At 42.2% G+C, this 12,415-nt stretch overlaps 1 protein-coding gene across 1 annotated transcript in view; it reads left to right on the forward strand.

Annotated features, from left to right (window-relative positions):
• Window positions 1–555: 555 nt before the first annotated feature.
• LOC308287878 (aminopeptidase N-like) overlaps window positions 556–12,415 on the forward strand; it is a gene marked incomplete at both ends in the record, with an annotated part of 31,080 nt that continues 19,220 nt past the window's right edge. Inside the window, 5 exons of the mRNA XM_080729201.1 lie at window positions 556–1,181; window positions 2,087–2,229; window positions 7,631–7,770; window positions 9,633–9,759; window positions 11,400–11,554. Coding sequence (XP_080585327.1) covers window positions 556–1,181; window positions 2,087–2,229; window positions 7,631–7,770; window positions 9,633–9,759; window positions 11,400–11,554 — 1,191 coding nt within the window. The remainder of the gene's footprint in view (window positions 1,182–2,086; window positions 2,230–7,630; window positions 7,771–9,632; window positions 9,760–11,399; window positions 11,555–12,415) is intronic.

The raw sequence follows: 12,415 nt of genomic DNA on the forward strand, positions 1-12,415 counted from the left end.
AGCTTGTTCAAATTAATGATAATAATGCTTGTTATTATTATCAAGCGCTAAAGTCACTGGAAACGTGTGTGTAAAGGTCTCATAGGAAACAGAGAGGTTGCTTGCTTTGATATGGGAGAGGATTGTTGCTTTCTTTACACTGATGGGACAGTAGATGAAAAGGTTCCGGGTTTCTCTGTATAACTGAAGTCTCTCTCTCTTGCTCCTCTCTCTTCCCAGGTGTCATGGGAAACGACGATGGTCTGCCACGCAAGTTCAGCCATCAGCGATCAGTCAAGACCTCCGTCCTCCAGAAACTCATTTATCCTCAGCTGAACCCAAGTATAAAACACCACCAGCCCCTCCCCTCTAGGGTCCCCCTCTCAGCGTTCTAGTCTGTCTTTAAAAATAACACAGAAACACAGAGGAGTAGACTTCTCCCCCAGTCTTAAATAATAACTCACCAATTAACTGAGGAGAGAGAGAGAGAGAGAGAAAATAGTCAGCCGATATTGTCTGTCCTACAGTCACCACCTTCAGTTTTTTCGGCACTGTAACCTTCTCCTCTAAGCTGCCATGGGGATGGGGTACTACGTCAGCAAAAGCATGGCGATGGCACTGCTGCTGCTGGCGGCCATCGCCGTGGTCGTGATCATAGCACTGTCGGCGGTCTACGACCGAGAGAGAGGCAGGAACGCGGCGCTCCAAGCAGCAGCGGCGGCGAGCGACGGCATTAACACGCCTGCGACCACCGCTTCAACCTCACTGTCCACCACTCCCGCCGGCCCCAAGGAACCCTGGGAGCTGTACCGTCTCCCCACCGCCCTGTCCCCAGTCTCCTACAACGTGACCCTGTGGCCTCACCTGACACCAGACGACCAGGGCTTGTACGTGTTCAGCGGCCACTCCTCGGTGCTCTTCACCTGCCTGAGAGAGACCGACCTGGTCCTCATCCACTCCAACAAGCTCAACCTCACCGACTTCCAGGGAGTGCCGGCGAGGCTGACAGGCGCCAACGGCACGTCCGCGCCAGCCGCCCTGAGCTCCTGGCTGGTGGCCAAGACGGAGTACCTGGCCATCCGTCTGGCCGGCCCGCTGGAGGCTGGGAAGCAGTACGTCCTCCACACCGAGTTCAGGGGAGAGCTGGCCGACGACCTGGAGGGCTTCTACCGGAGCGAGTACGTGGAGGACGGAGTCAAGAAGTAAGAACTGTTATGTGTTGTTGTCACTGCATGCTGTTGTGTCCTACTGACTCGCCTGTAGTGATGTGTCGTTCATGAGTGTTCACGAATCACAAAAATGAATCGTGAATGATTCGTTCATTTCCTTAAACTGTTACGTTCACGCTTTCGTTCAAACCCCCGTCCCCTCCCCCTAATAGCCTTCGACACACAGGACGGGAGGGCAGGCTGTACACGTACACAAGTAATCAAAACGCTCCTGCGATAGTGTTTTTCACGGGACGATTGTGCTATGAAAGGTGAACGATAATGGTGTCCGTAGGAGATCCGTGGTTTGTCATGGCTTGTGATTGGACCGTGTGGAGGTGGCAAAAGTCAGGGCCAGGGGGGATGAAGATTTACTATTCCGTCACCCTGGTTTACAACTTCTAACGGCGCTGAGTCGGCATGCGACCTTCACAACGCTCGACACGGCGACTCACTCGCTACCGCTCACTCGGCGGTGTCTCGCGTGGATCAAGTTTGCCTGAGACGGCGCGCCTCCGTCCTCATCACCGAAAACAAGCGCTCCTTTCCCTTGCATCTCCTACGGATACAATAATAGCGAACGGTGAACGTGAACGGATCATTGCCGTGAACGTGAATGAAATGATTCGTTCACTGAAATGAACGGTTTCCCCCACCACTACTCACCTGCCAGTGAGGAGGAGCCCCCACCGGGAGGGAGGGAGGACGTAGGACCTTCGTTCCTGCTCCTCTAGCCCAACACTCCCTGCCCCCCCAACCCCGTAGGATTAAGTGCAGTGACAAATATCACCGTCCCCGCCCCCGGCTTCCCTTCCTTGAGGTGAAACTACTGCAGTGAATTGGGTAAAAATGACTTTCATGTTTTGCTCTGTTTTTTGTTTTGTTTTGTTTTTCTTCAGAGTCGTGGCCACTTCTCAGATGCAGGCGACATACGCCAGGAAGGCCTTCCCCTGCTTCGATGAGCCGGCCATGAAGGCTGTCTTCAACGTGATCCTCATCCACGACCGCGGCACCGTGGCTCTCTCCAACAGCATGGACATAGGTTGGTTCCTCTCTCCAACAGCATGGACATAGGTTGGTTCCTCTCTCCAACAGCATGGATATAGGTTGGTTCCTCTCTCCAACAGCATGGACATAGGTTGGTTCCTCTCTCCAACAGCATGGACATAGGTTGGTTCCTCTCTCCAACAGCATGGACATAGGTTGGTTCCTCTCTCCAACAGCATGGATATAGGTTGGTTCCTCTCTCCAACAGCATGGACATAGGTTGGTTCCTCTCTCCAACATCATGGACATAGGTTGGTTCCTCTCTCCAACAGCATGGATATAGGTTGGTTCCTCTCTCCAACAGCATGGACACAGGTTGGTTCCTCTCTCCAACAGCATGGACATAGGTTGGTTCCTCTCTCCAACAGCATGGACACAGGTTGGTTCCTCTCTCCAACAGCATGGATATAGGTTGGTTCCTCTCTCCAACAGCATGGACATAGGTTGGTTCCTCTCTCCAACAGCATGGACATAGGTTGGTTCCTCTCTCCAACAGCATGGACATAGGTTGGTTCCTCTCTCCAACAGCATGGATATAGGTTGGTTCCTCTCTCCAACAGCATGGACATAGGTTGGTTCCTCTCTCCAACAGCATGGACATAGGTTGGTTCCTCTCTCCAACAGCATGGACATAGGTTGGTTCCTCTCTCCAACAGCATGGACATAGGTTGGTTCCTCTCTCCAACAGCATGGACATAGGTTGGTTCCTCTCTCCAACAGCATGGACATAGGTTGGTTCCTCGCCTCCATGCCTTGCTCATTTGCTCAAGGGGATGTTGATTGGAAGAAATGTTGCGTTGCTCAAGATTAGATTTAGTTTAGTTATTTGGGTCATGAGCCATATACAATTATGACATTTCGTACCATAAAAAACCAAACAATAGAAACAAAAACAAGACCGCTAGACCCAAAAGGTGTAGGGTTGCTCAAGGGGATGTTGATTGGAAGAAATGTTGCGTTGCTCAAGATTAGATTTAGTTTCGTTATTTGGGTCATGAGCCATATACAATTATGACATTTCGTACAATAAAAAACCAAACAATAGAAACAAAAACAAGACCGCTAGACCCAAAAGGTGTAGGCTGAAGCTTTTAGCTTATAGTGCCTACAGTACCCTTCTTACTTTAAATAAGCTATATAAAATATAAAAAAAACTATTGCAAAAATCAATAGAAACAAAACAAAGTAATAATAATTACATCATTCATAAATAGATATTATATTTGTTATAGTAGTGAATATTATTATTATTATTAGGGATGCACCGATATGGAAATTATTGGCCGATGTTTAAAATAACAATTTTGCAGATATACTGATATCGAAATTTGTTTAAATATGAATTTCCCCCTTTTGTGCCAGGGAAACAAATACATCTCCATTATAAGAAATTAGGGCTGTCACAATTATTACATAATCGTCTAATCGTGATTATTTGACATTATCGCAATTATTTTGTCATAATCGTCATAATCGTGAATGTTGAAAAATGTCCGAAATAGTGGAAATAGCAGATCTACAAGCTCACAACGCGTCGCATCGCGACGCGTTGTGAGCTTGTAGATCGGCTATTTCCACTATCAAAGTTATTTTTTAAGTAGTAAGTTGTCAAATATGTCAGTCATTTCTTTGTATATTTAGGTTATGTGTCATATCTACCATGTACAACTTCAAAGCCTAAAAGCCAAACAGAAATGTAATTATCAACGACAAAAACACAATTAAATCGTTAATCGCCAATTATTTGAGTGACAAATATACCAACATAGCCAGTGCTAAATGCTCATCAACAACAGATAAATATCGGCTACTGCCATCGGTTAATGTCAGATTTACCGAAAACTGCAAATATCGTCCGATACCGATATCCGGCGGATACAGATTAAATTGTATTATTCATTACCATTTTCATTTTATACATTTTCTTAAATTTGCAGATAGAACTACACTTTTTTTATGATTTTTACAGTTATTCCATATTTATATTGCTTTTGCAGATACACATTGTTGTTTTTCATATTTGCTCTGGCATTTGTCACTTTAAACATATTTGTTCCCCTCCACCAATACCGGCTAGATGAGTATAGCTCGAGAGCACAGAAAAGAACAAAAAGGTGGTGTGCTCAGATGTATCCTTTGAAAACAGGGCTTTAATGAGCATCTGCTAGTCTATTGAAGTGAACAGATCTCTCACTACCCTATCCAGTCTACATAGTTCTCCAAATAAGGGGAAAGCTAAATCATATTTATTTGTCATTTAAATGTCTTTCATTAGTCAAATAACATTGCAGCTGCACGCACACTGTTATTCCAGAGTTTTGCTGACACTCCTACATGAAGAATTCTAAACATTCACTTTGACAGTTTTGTGTATTTCATTGCCACTTCCATGGAACTCAAAGAAAACACTGCGCTGGTTTGTCATAGGCTGCATGTGCAATACTATGACCCTGAAACTAGAGGGGTGTGTGCGTGTGTGCGTATGCGTGTGTGTGCGTGTGCGTGTGCGTGTGCGTGTGTGTGTGTGTGTGTGTGTGTGTGTGTGTGTGTGTGTGTGTGTGTGTGTGTGTGTGTGTGTGTGTGTGTGTGCCAGTGTCTGCCCATATTGGTCAAAAACACTAGATAAAAAGTAGCTGAAAAAGTGTGACATGAGAGAATGTACAACCAGGTGCAGTTAATAGATAGAAGACTAGCCCAAAACCTAGCACATGGCTGGACAGATTATGAAACACTGGAGAGTTTTTCATTTTAAATGGTGGATACATTAAGGTGTGTTATCGCTGTAGAGCAAGAGTGCCGAACATATTTTCGGTTGTGGTCCGTATTGGTCAAAAATGCAGCTTTGACATTTTTGGAAAAATCTTGAAATCATTTTGAAATCTTCTCTTCCCTGGCACAAAACATTTTCAGTTTGGGGGGGGGGGGGGGGGGGTCCACGGCCAAGTACTGATTTAGAAGGCATTTGTAGAATCAGCCTCAGGTCTTAATGGGTTAAAAAAGGAAAAATGTGATGGGTAACATTCGTAGACTAGCAGGAATGTGTTAACTACAATATATAGGCTATATTGAATCCATCGGATCCATTTTCAGCAAAAGCTTTTCCCACAACAACAGAAAACATAAAAGACACCAGCATACTGTAGATGCCTTCACAGATGTACAAAGCTGTTATTTTTGAATAGCCACCGCTAACTATCTATTCTAGACAATTCAATTCACTCTTTATTCCAGGCACACAGGGGGTCGAATCATCGACATCACACATAACAAATGAAACAATTAAGATGACATCTAATCGTAATATGCGTGTTCAGTGATTAATGAATTAGGTTGAAAGTGTGTGTGGCGTGTAGGATGGTTGATGAATGATGGATGATATGAGTATTCACACCTGGCCAGAATAGTCAAGCTATTATAGACTCTATAGAGCTTAGGTGTGACTGCACAGCCGCTGCTGTACAGAATAATCAGCCATCTCCACGCACCTCTGTCATGACACGTCAGTCACGTCAATTAGTTAGGCCAGGTGTGGCTGCTTAAATGAACCCGCTATCCTCCCCTAGTCCTACATAACGTTGTAATGACAGAGGCTTCTCTCTGAGTGTGTCATTAGCTGGATGCACTGTACGTGCGTAGTGACACAATCGGGCTTTGTGAGTCATACTATACGGTATCTAATTAGTTAGACTGAGGCCAGTTGTCACTGCTTGAATCGTCTCACCCTACGCAGTGAGAGTTGCTTGCTGCTCTGTTAATTAAAGCTCCCGCACGTCTTCTGTATGTGATGGTTTCTTGGACTATATATATATATCTATATCTATATACCCAACTTTGAGGTTGATAGTTTGATACCATATAGGCTATACCAGATTTACTAATAAGTGGTAGTACGTAATTATAAGTTAGGGAGGCAAAAGGTTTGCAAAAGCCAGCAGAACTGTGCCATTGAGTGTGAGCGATGTCGTTAACAACTTTATGTCAGCCAAGAATAGTCCAAATTTCCACTCCTGGCTGATTGGGGGTGGAGGGGGGGGGGGGGGATTATTACAAAAAGATAGAATATGAAAACACTTGACAGCAATTAAAGAAAAGAACCCAGGAACTTACGAAAGTTTTTAAACAGGTGACACCCGGCCTAACACAAGTCCTCTTGCAGCTCTCCCCTTGATCCAAGAAGTCCAACTATACCAAGAACACAGACCAATTAGTAAACAGTATCTCTAACGTCATGTCATCAACATGGATCTGTCTCATTTCCCATATTTCCTCCTGATTGGCTACCATTGCCTTCTAAAGTTTGTGTATGCGACCTGGCGGTCGCTTATCTCCCGATTAGGGAGTCTTAGTAACCATTAAACCCCACATCAAGATAACATTCCATAACATAAGATAAAAGCTCTTGAGCAATCTCCTCTACAATAAACAGAAATGCTGTTAAAACTCACACAAAGTACTTGTGTTCTCTTGCAATGCACTGTGAGGTACACATACTAAAATATAATCAACATGCAACACTTGTGTCCATTCACACCGTCTTCCAAGCCGGCTGGCAAAGTTAGTCAACTGGAAGCAGCTGTGTAATGGTAGCCTGGCGTTGCTCAGACTCATTCCACTGCGGCAGAGAGGGATGATGATGAGTCAGTCTGGCCACGTGAGGCTAGTGTAGTCCTCCATCAGTTTGTGTGTGTGTAGGGCAGGGTTTCCCAAAGTGGGTGCCCTGATACAAGTCCAGGGGTGCAGCAGAATAATTTGATAACATTTGGAATTCATCAATATCACTACATCAATATCACTTTACTATGCTTAGTAAAACTCTCTTCACCAAAAATAGCACATCTACCGGTACACAACGCATCACGTTGTGAGCTTGTAGATCGGCTATTTTCGATGAACCTTCCCCCCATAATAGGGATGCTGGGGTTCAAGTGGTTAAACGTCAAATATAAAGTTATTTTCAGTCAGTTCTGATATTCCTCTGTGACATAGCCTGACTTATCTCAGGTGAAAAGATGTGCATATATACATCGCATAATATGATGCAAGATTCAAAAATGTTACTGTGTAATCCAGGGGTGCCGTGGTTATTTACAGGGGTGATCAGGCGTTTCGACCCTTTTACGGGTCGAAACGTTGCCTAATAAAATCCCCCTGGGAGCAACAGTCGGTGTGCGGGCCTTCTTCTTGATCTTTTGTACGTATTTTTACTCAGCACCCGGAATTTTCTTTGTAAGATGTGCATGCTCATTTGACTTCTAATATTTACAGGGGTGCCCTGAGTAAAAAAAAGTCTGAAAACCGCTGGAATAGGGCACAGGCTGCCCTGTGACACATTGTGAGCTAGATCTGCTGTCTCTCTTACTGATCCCACTTTTGTCTGTCTGTTTATATTGATGTAGAGACTGTGGAGAAGGTCATCGATGGCGCTGCCGTCACCGTGACCATGTTTGCACCCACTAAGAGAATGTCCACCTACCTGCTGGCCTTCATTGTGTGTGACTTCAGTTACATTGGATCTGTGCGTGACAACGATGTGACGGTAAGACCCGAAGCCTTTTTATATAGCAGGTGTTATTGCATCTCTGTCATGTACCTGCCTATCCATCTAAGTCAGGGGTCTTCAACAGGGGATCTGGGGCCAGTACGGCAGGGTTATTCAAACAGCTAGGTGGGCCTTATTACAAAAATGGCAAGGGACCAGGGGCCAGTTGATAAAATGACAACATTTAATGATACTTGATAACTTCTTCCTTTCAGTGGCGCCTTATGTTGTTGATCTTAACAACTGACATTATTTTCTGGCAAATTAAACATAGTGGTATTGAATTTGCATAAGATGGTAAAATGAAAGTGAAAGCATCCGTCCATTCTGGGTTAAAGTGTTCTCCAAATTCTAAAGAACTTTTTCTTTTACCCTATAGCATCCCTATTCTAAGGGGAACATTAGCGAAAATAGCAGATCTACAAGCGCACAACACAGCATTGTGTGCTGGTAGATCGGCTGTTTTCGGCGAAGAGGTTTGGTGTAGAGGGGAAAAAGAGCAGACTAAGTACAGAGCCACCAATGGTCAAGTTTACTTACTGTATAGTATATAGTACTGTAAGACTCCCTAATCGGGAGATAAGCAACCGTCAGGTCGCGGCGTGATTTTAGGGCAAAATGTGTAGGGGTAGTGTCCAAAAATGTGTTTGAAGAAATTGGCCTGTTGGTGGCGCTATATGGGACAGATCCATATGGGGCTTTTAAGCTGTGACATCATTTTGTAGGCAGAGGAGAACTCTGCCCCCAGAGCATTTTCTGTCCCTCGCTATTTCAACAGATCCGAGACAAAAATAACGACTAAAGTATAATTCTAACACTTTCCTTTCAACAACAAAGAGAAGAAAAGTGTGTAAATAGTAAAAATAGTAAAAAGATTCACAGAAACTGGGGGCAGAAATTTTCCTCTGCCTACAAAATGATGTCATACTTAACAGCCCCATTGATGAGATGAGTGTAGACATACTGTGTACCGATTTGCGTGATTTTAGGGCAAAATCTGTAGGAGCAGTGTCCAAAAATGTGTTTTAAAAAATCGGCCTGAAGGTGGCGCTATATGGGACAGATCCATGTTGATGACATGAGTGTAGACAGACTGTGTACCGATTTGCGTGATTTTAGGGCAAAATGTGTAGGAGCAGTGTCCAAAAATGTGTTTGAAAAAATCGGCCTGATAGTGGCGCTATATGAGACAGATCCATGTTGATGACATGAGTGTAGACATAGTGTGTACCGATTTGCGTGATTTTAGGGCAAAAATTGTAGGAGCTGTGTGTGTGCAAAATTTGGCATGGATCGGGGCAACGGTTGCGGAGATATGAACAGGGCAAAAGTGTGACGTGTGTCGTGTGACAGACAGACTGACAGACTGACAGACTGACAGACTGACAGACAGACTGACAGACAGCTGGTCGAGGTTTTGACAGTAACTGCGACCTGACGGTCGCAATTAACTACCGAGGCTTTAAGTTGTTCAATGTCTGAAAATACACATTAGCATGAATCCACCACAAATGATATAATGCTGTCAAATAAGTCTATGAAGCTATATCTATGAAATCTATGGAAAAGTTTAATCTGCTATTCAATATTCAGTGGGGGTCCCTGCATCGTCTCTCTCAGAGCTATAAGGGTTCCTTGACCTTAAAAAATACAAAAAAAGACTAAAACATTGAAGACCCCTGATCTAAGTTTTGCCAAACTTTTGTTTGTAGGGTTAGGCAAACTCAATGTTCTTCACAAGAAAACAATGACCACAATCAAATGTCTATAATAAGTGAAATAATACATCACAATTAGACAATATTATAGCCTAGCTTTGGTTCTATTATTGACTGATGAAACATGATATTTCTTTCCAGGTGAGGATCTGGGCTCGCAGGAAGGCTATCGACGAGGGACAAGGCAGCTATGCTCTCAATGTTACTGGACCCATTCTGAAATTCTATGAGAGTTACTACAATGTACCTTACCCTCTCTCCAAGTCAGGTAGGCTGTCACCTACAAAGGTATGACCATGCGCAATACCAGTATCGCAAAAGGCAACGATATGGACAATAATCGTTGCCCATATCGTTGCCTTTTGCAATCATTGAGTTCAATTTGCGCCCATATATTTATATAAATAAAAATATTGGCGAATTGAACTCAGTGATTTGCTGTGACTTTGAAATGTTCGTGTCAAGTCAAATGGGAGTAGACAATTCAAAATAAGCGTGTGCGTCCTAGGAAAGTAAGCGTTTTACTTTCGGTCAGAGAAATTCAAAATAAGAGTGAAAGAATACTTAGTGATATTGACTTGTTATTATACTGTTTTAAAATATACTTAAAATATTGAATATGAAAATAATATCGAAATATTTGGCATAAATACTGAGATATTACATTTTGTCCATATCATGCCGCACTAGCAGTAGTGTCTCAGAACCTCTGCCTGATGACCAAAAACCTAATATCTCCCCCCAGCCAAGGGGAATTCCCCTCTAGGCTAGTGGTTAACATGTTGGATTTCTACACAACCTGCGTTCAAAATAAGCTATCATAAATGTAGTTTTTAGCATGCAATACCATACACCATACACCACCCTCTATTCTAGAGGTGTGCTAAATCAAATTTGTATATTATGCATTATGTTTTTAACAAGTATTACTAACTTCCAAGTTCCAACTCCAACTACATTTCAATTGTAACATCACAAGTTTACAGGTGTGAAAGAGTGTCTCTTGATGCCATAAACAGTGCACTAAGACAGGCCTGTATAGACAATGGAATAGTGACATCAGATGTCTTTATTTTATGCATTAAAAAGAATAATCTCCTGTTGTGTCATCAAGGGAACATAGACAGACGATCTACAGCACTGTTTACCAAACAGTGGGTCATACTCTGGAACCATCTGTTACAAGAAAAGTCCGGAATTCAAAATACACTTGAGTAAAAGTACTAAAGTATTGGCCTCAAAATATACTTAAAGCACCAAAAGTAAAAGTAAAAAAAAAAAAATACACAATGCACAAAGCTTGTAGATCGTCTATTTTCAAATAGCCATGGTATAGGGGTATAGTGGTTAATGTATGTTTTATAATACAATTCTGCAAAGTAACTAGTAACTAAAATTTTCAAATAATCATGTTGGAGTAAAAGTACAATATTTGGATCCAAGATGTAGTGGAGTAGAAGTAAAAGTATTGGAAATTGGAAATATTCAACCAAAGTAAAATCATCTAAAAAAAAATAAAAAAAAAAAAATTGTACAGTAGGCCTACTTAGTTACTTTACACCACTGCTTGTTCATAATTAGTAGTAATGTTCATAATGTCTGTAGGGTTGTCACAATTATTACATAATCGTCTAATCGCAATTATTTTACATAATCGCAATTATTTTACATAATCGCAATTATTTTACATAATCGCGATTATTTTTTCATAATCGTGAATGTTGAAAATGTTTCATATATATATTTTTTAAAGTAAAAAATAGTGGAAATAGCAGATCTACAAGCTCACAACGCGTCGCATCGCGACGCGTTGTGAGCTTGTAGATCGGCAATTATTTGAGTGACAATTAATCGTCATGTAAAATGTCATATCGTGACAGCTGACAGCCCTAAATGTCTGTGCTCCAGATCAGATCGCTCTGCCAGACTTCAACGCTGGAGCGATGGAGAACTGGGGTCTGGTGACCTACAGAGAGACAGCGCTGCTCTACGACCCCCTGAGGTCCTCCACGGGGAACCAGGAGAGAGTCATCACTGTGGTCGCACATGAACTCGCTCATATGGTACACTTAAAAAAAAAAAGAAAAGCTTTGTTTCTGTTTGTTTGTTTGTTTGTTCAATTGTATTTTATGGCAGGTTCACAGGTGCTGACAGCCCCGGCTCCGGTATTGGGTTATTTATCTTTCAGGGTTTTTTAAAGGGTGCAGGGGAAAATAACTTGGTAATAAGTTGGTGAATTCATTTATGTGGGTGAACATACTGTATATATTTTTTAGTTCTAGTCTGTTCTGTCTTTGCTGGTGCAGTGATGCTGTAAAAACATCTATTCAAAAGCTTCTGAGCCATGAACTGTCATCACCTAAAACAGGCGTGCAAAAGGACTGTTTTACTAAGTTATGCAACTCCATGCACAATTAAAGTTTTAGCCCTGAAATGGGACATTCTGCATAATGAGTACTTTTCCTTTTGTTACTTTTAAAGTTCAATTTCATGCCAATGCTTTTGTACATTTACTAAAGTAAAATGTGAATATGGAACTTTTACTTGTAACAGAGTATTTCTATATTGTGGTATTAGTACTTTTATATAAGTAAAAAAGAAAAGAAAAAAAGTATTTTTTTCCACCATTGTTCTCTGGAAATTGCACAACAAAACAACAGACATGAAACATTGCTCATTGTCTGGCTTCAGTGGCTTGTGCTAAATGGAAACAAAGCTTCTTTAACATTCCATCAGGCTGAATGACGCATTAAATAAATGCCAGATCTTGCTAGTTTTTAGAAGTTATACAATCCATAGAGATAGCTCCAAACCATCTTGACTGCCCTTAAAAGGATATTCCACTTTCAAAATAACTTTTGGTCATTTTATCGTCTAATCAGGCTTTTGGGAACACCATGAACAGATTTTAATTTGCTTCATTC

Source organism: Nannobrachium achirus (assembly GCF_963921795.1).
Source record: "Nannobrachium achirus genome assembly, chromosome: 7".
NCBI classification, from domain to species: domain Eukaryota; kingdom Metazoa; phylum Chordata; class Actinopteri; order Myctophiformes; family Myctophidae; genus Nannobrachium; species Nannobrachium achirus.